Genomic DNA, 14,928 nt, shown 5'->3' on the forward strand with positions numbered 1-14,928 from the left:
AGATCATTCACCAAGTGGGTATAACTCACAGTGAAGACTACTTACACACCAGTGACTAGGGGCAGCCAGCATGTCTGCCCCAGAACCGTCCTAGTGAGACTGTGCTCAGAATGCAGTGAAGCACTGCTCTGACACTAGGTGGAGCCCTGGATTGTCATTAGGTGAAAAACACACATCAAATAAATAGAAGGTGGAGGTGGGGGGAGAGACATTGCAACCATCTACTCTAATCCCTAATCTTATGTTTTATTTTTAATTTATTTTTTAATGTGTGCAAAATTTATTACTTTTCAAACAAGTTATATATTCACTTGGTTCTAAACATACGAGGTCAAAGGCTATACATGCCCTTTCTGTGGTGGATAGGCTCTGCCCTCCAGACCCATTGCCACCTGCCTCCACCCCTGAGAGGCTCTTCTGTGAGGGTGCACTTACAGCATTCTCTTCCCTTGGGTTGCTGGTAGGGTTTGCACTGGCAAGAGATAGGAGGACAGGAGAAGAATGGAGTCAGGGTCTTTATTTAAACCCCAGCACTTTCTCTGCTGGGCTGTGGGTTCGAAGTCTGTGGCTTCTGTGCCCTGGCTTCTTCTATACCTACAGCCCTCTCTCTCTCTCTGGATTCAGGTAAGCATTATCCCCCCTGTCCCTTAGGGCCCAGGCATGGTAATGACTTTTCTTCTGTAGCTAGTCCAAGGGTGGACACACCACCATCCTTTGTTGGGTGCTTATCCCCGTCCACACGTTTGTAACTCATTCTTTCATTAAACTCCCTTTTGAGTGTACTTCTGCTGGTATCCTGATAGGTACAAGCTTCCTCTTCACATCTCTGTCCCCCAGCCACCCAGTTCTCCTGAAGCAATCAATCCTACAGGTTTCCTGTATGTATGGGCTTCCCTGTGGTTCAGCTGGTAAACAATCCACCTGCAATGTGGGAGACCTGGTTTGATCCCTGGGTTGAGAAGATCCCCTGGAGAAGGGAACAGCTACCCACTCCAATAGGTACTTAATCTCTTTCAGTTTCATTCTCCTCACAGGAGAAATGACCTATGTAAAAGGTTATTCCTTATAGCAGCATATAGGGATGCTGGAAACAACCTAAATGTCTATTGAGAGGGGACTGGCTTTAAAAAAAAAAAGGATCGTACATCTATAAATGGAATATAATGCAGCCATAACAAAGAGTAAGGTAGAGGTCTACAAGCTTAAATTGTATATTTAAATTGTAGCATACTCCAGGAGTACACGACCTCTGGATCTAATGCCTGATGATCTGAGGTACATAAATACATGTAATGCACTTGAATCATCCCCAAACCATCCCATCCACCCACTGGTCATGGAAAAATTGTCTTCCACGAAACCAGTCCCTGGTGCCAAAAAGGTTGGGGACTGCTGGCATACTGTATTGTTCTACAACAATATATTCTAGAAATCACTCTATAACAGCTTATAGACCTCTACCTTACTCTTTTTAATGGCTGCATTATATTCTATTTATAGGTATACAATCCTTTTTTTTTTTTTTTTAAGCCAGTCCCCTCTCAATAGATATTTAGGTTGTTTCCAGCATCCCTATATGTTGCTATAAGGTATAACCTTTTACATAGGTCATTTCTCCTGTGAGGAAAACGAAACTGAAAGAGATTAAGTACATTGCCTAACGTTAATTCTCAGCAGAGTCCATGTACATTGCCTAAGGTTAATTCTCAGCAGAGTCCATGTCATCGTGGGCATCCGCTTGAAAGATGAAACTGCAGTGAGCTGCACAACGGGATCTGAATCTTACTAGGGTCCCTTCCCTGAAAAATTTACTGTACATTTCCACTCTTCTTAAACTTCCACCATTATACTTTCATTCCCAGTATACTGGTTACAGGAATGGATTCCAGAGCCCCAACACCAGGGTAGTTTCCTGCTTTATTATTAGTAGGCCATGGGACCTTGGACAAGTCACTTAGCCTCTTGGTGCCTCAGTTTTCTCTGAAATGATTCTTGCCTCTTGGTGTTGCAGAGAGCAGCAGGTGCTTGGTGCAGTGCCTGGGGTACACGAAGAGGCACATGAGCACTGCCTCTTACTGGTGGTGTTACTATCATTTCTTTGGTTTGAGGCTGTGCTCCCATTTGAGCATTCCAGTACAACCCGAGGAACTAACTCATTGTGTTTCATCAACAGTTTGTCTTCTAAACTGAGATCATCGAGATGATCAGATCACTTCTTAAAAACAGATCTAGATGAAGAAAAACAGGCAAAAAATTAGGGAACTTGGGGCCTTGAAATGGGTCCTAAAAGAGAAGGGACTTTCTAAAGACAACTCTTCCCACCTCACAATTTGATTTTGGTTTTCCTGTTCACATGTATTTAAAACAGTGAGACCCACAGATATATCTGCCTGCTGGACATGCTCCCCAGATAACTTACAGTTTCCAAACTAGACCCGCTGTTCACAAGCCCTTCACCAACCTCCATTCTTTACCAGCAAAACCAACCTAGTTGTTCTCCCACAGTCCCAGAGCACATTTAGGTAAGTCCATTTAAAAAACCCTCAGGATAAGGGCTTCTCTGGTGGTCCATTGGTTAAAAATCTGCCTTTCAATGCAAGGGACATGGGTTCGATCCCTGGTTGGAGACTAAGATCCCATATTTTAATGTGCTACAATGAAGCCCCAGTGCGGCAAAATAAGTAAATAAAATCTCTGAATCACCCATGACTGCTGTATTTCACATATTTCATGGTAAATTTGTTATCAAACCCTGTACATTATTTCTTCCTAATAGTTTTCCACTTCATTCCCACTCTTTTCTCTTTATGTCCTCTAAGACTACCTTAAATCAGACACTTGTTATTTCAGTATTGCTGTTATTTCAATACCACTGTAATAGCTTCCTCCCTTTCTCCTTCCTCCCTTTCTTACCTCTGAAAATATGTATTGAGTGACTATTATTTATCAGGCCCTGAGCTGGCAGAGGGGAGGCAAAAGTGAACAGACAGAAGGATCCTAAATCTCACTCTAACTTTAACCTGATCCTAATCCTCAATTTCATTCCCTCTTCATAATCTGAGGACAGTCAGACATTAAACAGATAAATAATTGGTTCAGGATAACAGGGATCTTGCTTTCTACTCCAGAAGGTCAGGGCTTCCTAGTCTGAGGGTTGCATTATAACCCTTACTTTGGAAAATGTCTGGGATAGTAAGAACTGCAGTTGTGCAAGAGGAGGGGAAAGGAAGTGGCCAGACCCTAAGGAGAAGGGAGAAGGCATGAGACTGGCATGGATAGGCTACTGGGAGGAGCAGATGTGCAGGAGGTTCTATCAGAGCTGGGGATCTGATTGCAATTGTGCACAGTACTCCAAAGGGATTGAGACCTCTGGTGGGGGAAGCCTGAATGCATGCCTGTGGGAGCCTGGCCTGAGCCCTTCAGTCTCAAGGGCAGTGGCAGAAATCCCTTGTGGCAGACCTGTGATCAAAAGAGAGGACCGTTGTGGGAGTATCTCTGCAAACTGCCGAGGGCAAAAGAGCCCAACAGAGGCTACAGGACCAGCCAGCAACAGAGAGTAAGAAGCATAGTAGTTACGTGACCGAAGACCAAGACACTTCTCCATTTCATGCCAATACATAGGCCCTAGGGTCTAAAATGACCCATTTGGGGATTGGAGGTAATAACTGCAGTTTCCTCCGTGTAAGGCAATAAAATGCTGACTTCATGTCATGAGCCTTATGCCATAAGCCATTTCTAGAAGGCCAAACAGGCTAATTAATTTGTTCTTTCTTCAAAAGAAAATAATCCAAAAAAGGAATATATATATTTTTTAAAATCACAAATTAGTTGTGTTATCATGAGCAGGCCAGGAGTCCCCTGTGGGTCTCAGTTTCCCTATCTTTAAAATGTGGGGGATGATGCTAAAAGAGTTCCAGCTCTACCATCCCAAGGTTTTTTATGACGTCTCCTCCAAAGAACAGAATTGTTAATACAATAACTTGAGAGTTTCTTTCTTGGCTTTAACCATGTGGGTTGCCCTCCCAGCTGAGAAAATGAAAGCTGATGAGGTTTATTTACGTCATCAACAGAATTTTTATAATTCCTGCTCGTTCCCCTTATACTCTTCCTGTAGGTGAAGTCTGCAGTTAGCAGTAAAGGTGAGGTGAGAAGTTGCTGTCTTCTTTGAGGGCACATGACCCTTCTTTACTTGAGGCAGTAAAGCTGAGGTGAGAAGTTGCTGTCTTCTTTGAGGGCACATGACCCTTCTTTACTTGAGGCAGTAAAGCTGAGGTGAGAAGTTGCTGTCTTCTTTGAGGGCACATGACCTTTCTTTACTTGAGGCAGATCATGTGAAATATACCCAGGAGACCTTCTCACCTGTAGCTGTTGGCAGCAGAGAAGGGGAAAGAAATCAGTCAGTTTAAGAGGTTTTTCACGCTAAATGAACAAGAAAACTCACTTTTCTCTCCCCGGTGACAGAGTTAGTTTCTATTAAAGCCCTTCAGGGGCTTCCCAGGTGGTGCTAGTGCTAAAGAATCCAGCTGCCAGCGCAGGAGACATAAGAGACGAAGGTTTAATCCCTGGGTCAGGAAGGTCGCCTGGAAGAGGGCACAGCAACTCACTCCAGGATTCTTGCCTGGAAAATTCCATGGACAGAGAAGTCTGGCGGACTACAGTCCATGGGGCCGCAAAGAGTCAGACACGACTGAGCAGGCGTGCACACACACAAACCCCTTCAGACAGGCTTCCCCGGGCAAATAGCCAGCTTCTCCCATGGACCTTGGGAAAAGGGGTTGTTAAGAGAATGCAGCTTTACTGAACTTGGCATTCAATTACTCAAGTGGGTTTAATGTTGGAGGAGGGTGGCTAAAAGGAGTCAATGTAATTTTCAACTGGTAGTGGGGTAGATTGCTAGATGAGACTTAGAGACACAGACTCCTAGACAGATGGCCAGTTCCTATCACCGGCTTGGCCACTTAACAGCTCTGTGACTTTGGGCAAATTGCTTTCTGTTCCTCATATATAAAATGGGAACAATAACAGTATCTGATTCATAGGATGATTGTGAGGATTTTATTATGAAGCTTAAGTGTGAGTTAGTTATAGTTGTAAAGCACAAAGAATAGGTCCTGACACACTGTAAGAACTTTGTGCTTGCTACTGTTGTTTTTTACATGCCAAGCAACACAGTTTGCCCAAAACATCTTTGGTGCTTAAATCAGAGTTTGAAGTTTACAGCTTCAAAACTCAGCTTAAAAGCAATTCTGTATCACTGAGTAAGAAATTTAACAGCCTACTGTTTCCAAAGGTGTGGTTTCCAAAGGTGTTAGATCACCTCAGAGTTCCTCTGAGAAGTGGGTGGAAAACAACCCTCGCCCCCCCCCCCCGCCCCCGCCAAAGAGCTATATAAGTAAAAATGTTATGGACACTCAGAAGAACTGTCTTATAGGTGACAGTCTAAGTAATAAAATCTGCAGAGTCAATCTTTTTCAAAAGGATACACCTGAACTGCTTGATAAATAACATTCTGAGATTTCTCTAACTTTCCTGAAAGGAGTTTTTTGGTGTGTGCCAGCCTGGAGAATCCCAGCGACGGGGGTGCCTGGTGGGCTGCAGTCTATGGGGTCACACAGAGTCGGACACGACTGAAGTGACTTAGCAGCAGCAGCAGCAGCCAGTATCTAGGCGAAGGCAATGGGACCCCACTCCAGTACTCTTGCCTGGAGAATCCCATGGGCAGAGGAGCCTGGTGGGCTGTAGTCCATGGGGTCGCGAAGAGTCGGACACGACTGAAGCGACTTAGCAGCAGCAGCAGTAGCAGCCAGTATCTAGAAAGGTGCTTTCAGCTTTTCTTCAAGATGTAGAAACAGCAAACAAGGATGTCAAAACCTTTCCTGTTTGGTTAAAAAGAAAGCTATGTGACAGATCAGGAAATCTGCACAGTCATCCACTGAAAGAAGTGATCAACAGTCACATATTTTCTTAATATTTGCATTTGACATTTAAGATTTCCCGAATATTTTTTACTTGCACAATTTCACTGAACCTCAGAGTGTAAGAGCATAGCCTACATTTGGTTTACCCACTGAGTGTGAGAACAGTTTTCAGGTGCTGATTTTCTCTATGGCTTGAAAAGTTACAGTAAGACATTGATAAAGTTGTGCTGGGCTTCTGTGGTGACTCCGTAAAGAATTCACCTAGTTGGTGACAACAGGTGGATTACCATAAACTCTCTCTCTCTCTCTCTTTTTTTTTTTTTTGGACTTCTTTAAATTTTAATTTTTTTTCCTAAAATGATAATGAGTTTTTTAAATAACTGAAAGCCTTTTTAAAATGAGTATTTGCTGTTTGGCCGATTTTCTTAAAAAAAAAAAAAAAAAGTTAATTAGTTTGCCTTCCTTTTAGAAATGACCCAGGGAATAAATACATGAAGTTAGCACTTTTAATGCCTTAAAAAGAGGAAACTTTGCAATTGCCCAATTCTCAATTTCAGCAGAGTCTATGGGTCCTGGGCAGTAATCAGCGGTATGTCTCATGATAGTGATGTGTCAGAAAGACCTCATTTCTACTATTTTTGCTAGTGACTCTTTATCACACTGATCACAAGTGCTGGTGCTAGATAACTAGACCAGAAAACCCCTTAGATGAAAAGATAAGGCCCCAGATGCTGTCAAACACCTCCCAATTTGTTTGTTGGAGATCTCGGGTCAAATCTTGGTGAGAGGTAAATGTAAGTTTGATGATCTTATTCTATTTTCCTTTGTGTGTGTGTGTGTTTAATTTAGGTTTTGTTTTGAATAACATTTTATCCTGAAGTCACATGGTAGCATACAGTATTTAAGATTCTCGGTTCCCCTTACTACCAGTTGGGGGAACCAGTTGTATCTTCAGAAACTGGCCTTAATGAGAATAAGACGATGTAAGAAAGCAAAGCCCAGGTTGGGTTTTTGCAAGGTATCAGGATGTTTCTCAGAGGAATCTCTTTCTCAGTGCTGAGGTGAAATTGCGATTTCGGCGGAGGATGACTAGCACTTCAGCACTCCCTTACTTTATGGTCATTGACAGCTGTGAACTCCACGCATATCTGGCACCTACTTCATTTCAGAGTATCACACAGTCTCAGGAAGATAAAAAGTGTCCAAGCCTTGGTCCCAACTTCCAGAAGCTTCCAGTCTTACTGGAGAGACATTCTGTGGAAACACCCAAGGAACTCATGCAAAGCAGATTGAATGGACCCCATTTAAAAGATCCGTATGAAGATGCTTCTTTATCCGGGTTGTGCCTCTCTCAATAAAGCCCAGGGCTCCTAGCAGTCATGGGAATCTCATTTTCACAATCTAATGCATTCTCTGTTTTGTTTCTGACTTCAGCCTCTCTATATAAATGCATGGTTTTTTGTCATCACTTCTTCTTGTTCTCAGGACCTTCTTGCTGATTTTAGGAGCCTCTAAATCTTATGACCAAATAACATCCTCAGAATCTTCCTCATATTTCCCTAGATCTGAAAAGACATGACCATTTAGCACTGATTCTGGGTGGCCTATTTCTTTACTGGTTCTGATGAGTCTTCTAAAGGTGCTGACTGTAGCCTTTATATCTTTTCACCAATACTTATTACCATCCTTTTTAGCAAAGTGGAGTTTTGAAGTCCTTGCCTTTTTATCAGCAATTAGCAAATTCCAGACCTCTTGCTTACAATTCAGTTAATTTTAGAACTGAGTGAAATTATTGTCTGTGCTTTGCTTTTGTGCTTCATTTCTTTTTCTTATCATTTATCCATTCAACAAACATTTCATTGAACACTGAACTGTGACAGGCACTATACTAGTAAATAAAAACATAAAGGTGAAAGAGACTTGATTCCTTCCTCAAGGACACCACATCTGGTAGAAAAGACAGAAAATCAGCCCATATGGTAACTTTGTGTGAAACAGAAAAATCATCTCTGCCTCCTAGCAGAGGCAGCTCTGCACTAGGCCTCCACTGATGCAGCAAGCAGAGAACAGGATGGACTTCAGCCCCTCTTGCTTTCTTGACCAGGGATCCTTGTCCTTGGGCACAAGCTGAGCAATCCTATGCAATAGCCCTGGACATGGAAACAGCACGTTATAGTACAGTGTGATGAGCACAGAGAAGAGAGGGCCTGACCCTCTGGTAGGGTGGGAATCTGGGGGAGGTTTCATAGAAGAGATTAAGCATGAGCTGAGACACAAAGAAGCTCATTCAGTGAAGGGGCTGAGGAGCAGAGGGAAGATGTACAAAGCCATGCAGGTTTGAAGAGCACAGCACCTTTGAGGCTTTATGAGTCACTGATGATGGCAGAGTGCCAAGTGGGGGGTGAGAGTGGAAGAGATTTGACAAGAATTGAAGCTGGAAGACACTATAGCAATGGTCTAGGTCCTTGCTACTCAAAGTTCTAGACTCCTCCATAGGGCAGCTTTGGCATTACCAGGCAAATGGTAGAAGTGCAGAATCTTGGGCCTCATCAAGACCTATTGAATCTGAACCTACATTCTAACAAGCAGAAGTTAGCACAGTTAAAACTGTCTCCCTCTGGAGAAAAGGATTAAAGCTGAAAGAATAGAGCTTTTCCTTGTAACTGGATTTTCATTGTTAGCTCTTCTGTGTGATCTCGCTTTTTAAACCAATGTACATGAAACATCTGGGGAAAAAATTAAGAGAGTAATTAGGAAATAAGAAAAGCAAAGTGGCACGGCTATTCTTAAGGATGAAGAGCAAAAAAGAAAAAGGGTAACTGCTGTGCTTCCCTGGTGGCCCAATGGATAAGAATCTGCCTTGCAATACAAGGGACACACGTTCAGTCACTAGTCTGGGAAGATTTCACATCCCTCACGGCAGCTAAGTCTGTGAGCCGCAGCTACTGAGCCCACAGGATCCAACTGCTGAAGCCTGCGAGCCTAGAGCCAGTGCTCCCCAACAAGAAAATCCACTGCAATGAGAAGCCCTCGCACTGCAAGTAGAGAGTAGCCCTTCCTCGCCGCAACTAGAGAAAGTGCGCATGCCGCGATGAAGACCCAGCACAGCCAAACAATAAAATAAGTAAATAAAAATCTTAAAAAAAAAAAAAAAAAAAAAGAGCCCAGGAAGGAAGGCAAATGAAAGTTATCTGTGAAGCTCTGCTTCATCCTCTTCTCTTCTGCTTCTTTTTGCCCATTTATTCATTCAACTATTTACTGTATATATTGAGCACCAACTATTTGTCAGGCACGGATATCTGCATTTTCCTAGTAACTGCAGGGATTTCTACACACTTTCAGATCTCACAAGAGAGCCCAAGAGATCCCTTCCCCAAGGGATCTAAAAGCCACTCTCTTCCCTGTGCTAGACCTTCTTCCTCGCTAGCCCTGGGAGGGTCATCAGGACATTAGGAACAGTTGAAGCTGGGAGGCTCTGGTGGTTTCTGTTCTTTGCTCAATCCTCTGTATGTGGTTTCCCTGATTCTTTTTCTCCAAGGGGAATCCTAAATGGGGGAAAAAATCCAGGTTCAAGTATGGCTTCAGGGTCTGTGGAAGATCATGATTGGACCTGACTGAGTGAGGGGCCAGTTCTGGTTTTGGTAAGCCACTAAGGTAAGAGCTGGGGTATATTTCTATGAGCCACTGACTAATTTCCCCTCAAAAGGAGACTAGGCTGAAACGTTTGAGGTACACTTAAGGGACCTTTGGGGTAGGGGAAGCAAAAGAGAAATAATGCTTTTCCCCCAAACTCTGTCTGGGAATTCATCACAGAAACCACTTAAGGCAAGAGTGTCATCATTCTGTGATAGAAAACCATGTTACCACAAAACATGGATGACAAAAGAAAGGTGAAGTGGATGGCATGGTGGTGTCTGGTGTGGCTTTTTAAACAGATTTCACAATATAACTAAAAAAAGACCAGTTCAAATGCTTGCCATGAGTAAGTCGCTCAGCTTATGTGTGCTCTCTGTGTGTGGGTTCAGGATCAGGAGACAGGGAAAACAGGGAAGAAATACGCAAACATCAAGATTCTACCCTCGTGCTGCCTGTGGCAACTTTAATCTTTGAGATGATAAAAATAACAGTCTTGCTCAGATTTATGTGGAAAAAAAATATAATTGAGACCTCCTAATGTCTCTCATTTCCTTCGGGAAGTCTATAGGTACTAAAGACTTCTTTTAAGCAGCCCCAGAGATTGCTTGAGTTTAAAAAAAAGAGAGACAAAAAGAAGAAAGAAAGAATTTGCTGTAATTTGATATGTGGAGACCATGTTGAGGTTTAAATGGCTGGATTTTTCTTAGAATAACCCACGGTAAGAGTGTTGTAATTGAAAGTGTCATTGCTGTCAAAGTGTGGTTCATGCATCTGTGCCAACCCACCAACTGTTACTGGTCTACAAAGCCCCGTGTGGTTGGTGCTTTATAAGAGGACTACAAATGATCAAGCTGTGGACCACAGATGTGTCTTTATATGTCAACACGATTTTGCATGAATGAGGGATTTTTTTTTTAAGCTTTAACTTTTGGGGCTGTATATATAAAACAACCTGTGTTTTAAAAAACAGATTTACCATCCCTCTGGGTCATCCCAGGGAGGAGGGAGGAGGGTTCAGGATGGGGAACACATGTATACCTGTGGTGGATCCATTTTGATATTTGGCAAAACTAATACAATTATGTAAAGTTTAAAAATAAAATAAAATTAAAAAAAAAACAACAGATTTACATTAACCTTTGAGGTAACTGTTTGACTCCCCAGGACAGACCAGTACGGCTCCTTTACTCCTATCACCCAAGAAAGATTAGTTGACTTTGTCATGGTCTACCTGAAACTGCATTTTACTTCTCTTTCCTCTGTGGCAGTTTTCTAGGTGGAGAGGAAATGTCTGAACCTGTGCCCCCTGTGTCTTGGGTTTTAGTTACAATTGGAGGTCAGTGTCTACTGATGGGTAATTACTTATGTTTGCTTGGAAGCAGAAACATATCTCCCAATATGTTTTCCTTTTTAATTATGTTTCTCTCCCAACATACACTTTCCTCTGTGGTTTGGTGTAAAGAACTTTGTTGTTACATAAACCTGTATTTGGACCCCAGGACTGCTACCTTCTTGCTGGTTGTCGTACTTTGGACATAGGACTCTCAGCTTCCATTTCTTATCAGAGAAAGGCGATAACCTTACCTATTTTGCCAAATTGTTGTAAGGGCTTGTGCATGTGTTTGTGCTCAGTAATGTCTGACTCTTTGTGACCTCTTGGAATGTAGCCTGCTACGTTCCTCTGTCTATGGAACTCTCCAGGCAAGAATACTGGGGTGGGTTGCCATGCCCTCCTCCAGGGGATCTTCCTGACCCAGATATTGAACCTGCGTCTCCTGCATTGCAGGCAGATTCTTTACGGCTGAGCCACCGGGGAAAACCCTGTAAAGGATTAAATGATATAATTTATGTGGAAGAGCCCACACAGTGTTTAGCATGGCAGATTTCCCTACATGTTAATTTCTTCTTTGCTTTTATTTATGATCAATTCAAAGAAATAGAGGAAAACAACAGAATGGGAAAGACTAGAGATCTCTTCAAGAAAATTAGAGATACCAAGGGAACATTTCATGCAAAGATGGGCTCGATAAAGGACAGAAATGGTATGGACCTAACAGAAGCAGAAGATATTAAGAAGAGGTGGTAAGAATACACAGAAGAACTGTACAAAAAAGAGCTTCACGACCCAGATAATCACGACGGTGTGACCACTCACCTAGAGCCAGACATCCTAGAACGTGAAGTCAAGTGGGCCTTAGAAAGCATCACTACAAACAAAGCTAGTGGAGGTGATGGAATTCTAGTTGAGCTATTTCAAATCCTGAAAGATGATTCTGTGAAAGTGCTTCACTCAATATGCCAGCAAATTTGGAAAACTCAGCAGTGGCCACAGGACTGGAAAAGGTCAGTGTTCATTCCAATCCCAAAGAAAGGCAATGCCAGAGAATGATCAAACTACTACACAATTGCACTCATCTCACAGGCTAGTAAAGTAACACTCAACATTCTCTAAGCCAGGCTTCAGCAGTACGTGAACCATGAACTTCCAGATGTTCAAGCTGGTTTTAGAAAAGGCAGAGAAACCAGAGATCAAATTGCCAACATCCGCTGGATCATGGAAAAAGCAAGAGAGTTCCAGAAAAACATCTATTTCTGCTTTATTGACTATGCCAAAGCCTTTGACTGTGTAGACCACAATAAACTGTGGAAAATTCTGAAAGAGATGGGAATACCAGACCACCTGATCTGCCTCTTGAGAAACCTATATGCAGGTCAGGAAGCAACAGTTAGAACTGGACATGGAACAATAGACTGGTTCCAAATAGGAAAAGGAGTACGTCAAGGCTGTATATTGTCACTCTGCTTATTTAACTTATATGCAAAGTACATCATGAGAAACGCTGGGCTGGAAGAAGCACAAGCTGGAATCCAGATTGCCGGGAGAAATGTCAATAACCTCAGATATGCAGATGACACCACTCTTATGGCAGAAAGTGAAGAGGAACTAAAAAGCTTCTTGATGAAAGTGAAAGAGGAGAGTGAAAAAGTTGGCTTAAAACTCAACATTCAGAAAACAAAGATCATGGCATCTGGTCCCATTACTTCATGGCAGATAGATGGGGAAACAGTGGAAACAGTGTCAGACTTTATTTTTTTGGGCTCCAAAATCACTGCAGATGGTGATTGCAGCCATGAAAATAAAAGACACTTACTCTTTGGAAGTAAAGTTATGACCAACCTAGATAGCATATTGAAAAGCAGAGATATTACTTTGCCAACAAAGGTCCGTCTAGTCAAGGCTATGGTTTTTCCAGTGGTCATGTATGGATATAAGAGTTGGACTGTGAAGAAAGCTGAGTGCTGAAGAATGGATGCTTTTGAACTGTGGTGTTGGAGAAGACTCTTGAGAGTCCCTTGGACTGCAAGGAGATCCAACCAGTCCATCCTAAAGGAGTTCAGTCCTGGGTGTTCATTGGAAAGACTGATGCTGAAGCTGAAACTCCAATACTTTGGCCACCTCATGCGAAGAGTTGACTTATTGGAAAAGACTCAGATGCTGGGAGAGATTAGGGGCAGGAGGAGAAGGGGATGACACAGGATGAGATGGCTGGATGGCATCAGTGACTCGATGGACATGAGTCTGGGTGAACTCCGGGAATTGGTGATGGACAGGGAGGCCTGGCATGCTGCAATTCATGGGGTCGCAGAGTCCTACACGACTGAGCGACTGAACTGAACTGAGGAAACAGAGCCCAAGAGGGAGCTTGGGAGAAGCATGGATGATAGGTAAGAAAGGAGAAGAGGAATAAAAGGAAATAACCTTGGATTGGCAAGCTCTAGTCCACATGCCCTGGGATTTCTTTGGAGGGAATGATGCTGAAGCTAAAACTCCAGTACTTTGGCCACCTCATGTGAAGAGTTGACTCATTGGAAAAGACTCTGACGCTGCGAGGGATTGGGGACAGGAGGAGAAGGGGACGACAGAGGATGAGATGGCTGGATGGCATCACTGGCTCGATGGACATGAGTCTGAGTGAACTCCGGGAGTTGGTGATGGACAGGGAGGCCTGGTGTGCTGCGATTGATGGGGTCGCAAAGAGTCGGACACGACTGAGCGACTGGACTGAACTGAGTCCACATGCTCAGCACATCTGTACCCCAGCATGTAAAATAACTTGCATATTTCATGTTATTTGAGTTTGTGGAGAGTGAGCTGCTCTGACTTGATACTCTTGGAAACTGTGCCCAGTGGCTTGCTATCATGGGAGTGTGTCTCCAGGCACTTTGTGAGGATTATTCAAACTGCCCACAAGGACAAATGTATAACTGAGGACTCTTGCCTTCAAAGAATACCAATTCTAGTTAATGCCCAAATAACTCTGAGAGTCACCTCTCACCTGACTGCAGAAGTCAATATTTGACTTCTCCCCCAAACTTCTGGGAATTCCTAGGGAGTGCTTATTTCAGTCAACTACTTGGAGCCTCAAGGGTAGCCCTTCTCAACGGGGAACAGACTGCAACATTTAGCCTAAGTTTACTTAAGGAGAAAGAAAAAATGATGCATAAAAGTAAAAATATCTGGATCCTCCAAAATATCTCCTGAGTGCTTGCTAAGTTGCTTCAGTCGTGTCTGACTCTTTGTGACCCCATGGACTGTAGGTCATCAGGCTGCTCTGTCCATGGGATTCTCCAGGCAAGAATACTGGAGTGGGTTGCCATGCTTTCCTCCAAGGGATCTTTCTGACCCAGGGGATCGAACCCATGTCTCCTGCGGCTCCTTCATTCCAGGCAGATTCTTTACTTCTGAGCCACTGGGGAGGCCCAAACCATTTCCTATTCTCCTCTCCAAGGAAGGGTTTCTCTCCCTCTGTCCCTATCCTGCTGCCATGGCGAAGGGATCAAGTTTCCTATAGACCAGAGTCCATTAACCAAGGTTCTCCTTCCAGACCCCAAGGAAACACAGGTTCAAGACTGTAATTCTACTCACTGCAAAGACAACCTTTTTGCATAATCAGTGCTTTTTATGTTCACTACCTTGTGTAATATATGTAGCAAGTACTCAAATATTTGCTGAGTGAATAAAGCAGGGGTCTCCAACCCCCAGCCCTGTTAGGAACCTGGCTGCACAGCAGGAGGTGAGCAAATGAAGCTTCCTCTGCCACTCCCCACCGTTTGCATTATAGCCTAAACCATTCTGTCCCCCCACCACCTTTGCCCCCCAGGTCTGGAAAAACTGTCTTCCATGAAGCCAGTCCCTGGTGTCAAAAAGGTTGGGACTGCGGGAATAAAGGAATGAACGGTCTCAAACTTTCTGTTCCAGATTAGGATCTTGGCTTTACCTTTATGTGATTAAAAAAAATTATTAATCTTTTTACCCTGAAATAATCCACCGTAAATGTAAATTTAATATCTTTCTTCTAGAAAAACTAAAAAA

The 14,928-nt window shown here is 43.2% G+C and overlaps 1 protein-coding gene across 4 annotated transcripts in view; it reads right to left on the reverse strand.

Annotated features, from left to right (window-relative positions):
• Nucleotides 1-5,696: 5,696 nt before the first annotated feature.
• Nucleotides 5,697-14,928, reverse strand: part of PDCD1LG2 (programmed cell death 1 ligand 2) — a 93,430-nt gene continuing 84,198 nt past the window's right edge. For all 4 annotated transcript variants that reach the window (XM_086415225.1, XM_086415223.1, XM_086415219.1 and 1 more), the window contains one exon: nt 5,697-5,876. In XM_086415225.1, the coding sequence (XP_086271351.1) occupies nt 5,865-5,876 (12 nt within the window). In that variant the 3' untranslated portion in view covers nt 5,697-5,864. The remainder of the gene's footprint in view (nt 5,877-14,928) is intronic.

Source organism: Bos grunniens, chromosome 8 (assembly GCF_055505025.1).
Source record: "Bos grunniens cultivar Pamir isolate PY7600 chromosome 8, Bosgru_T2T1.0, whole genome shotgun sequence".
Classification (NCBI taxonomy): domain Eukaryota; kingdom Metazoa; phylum Chordata; class Mammalia; order Artiodactyla; family Bovidae; genus Bos; species Bos grunniens.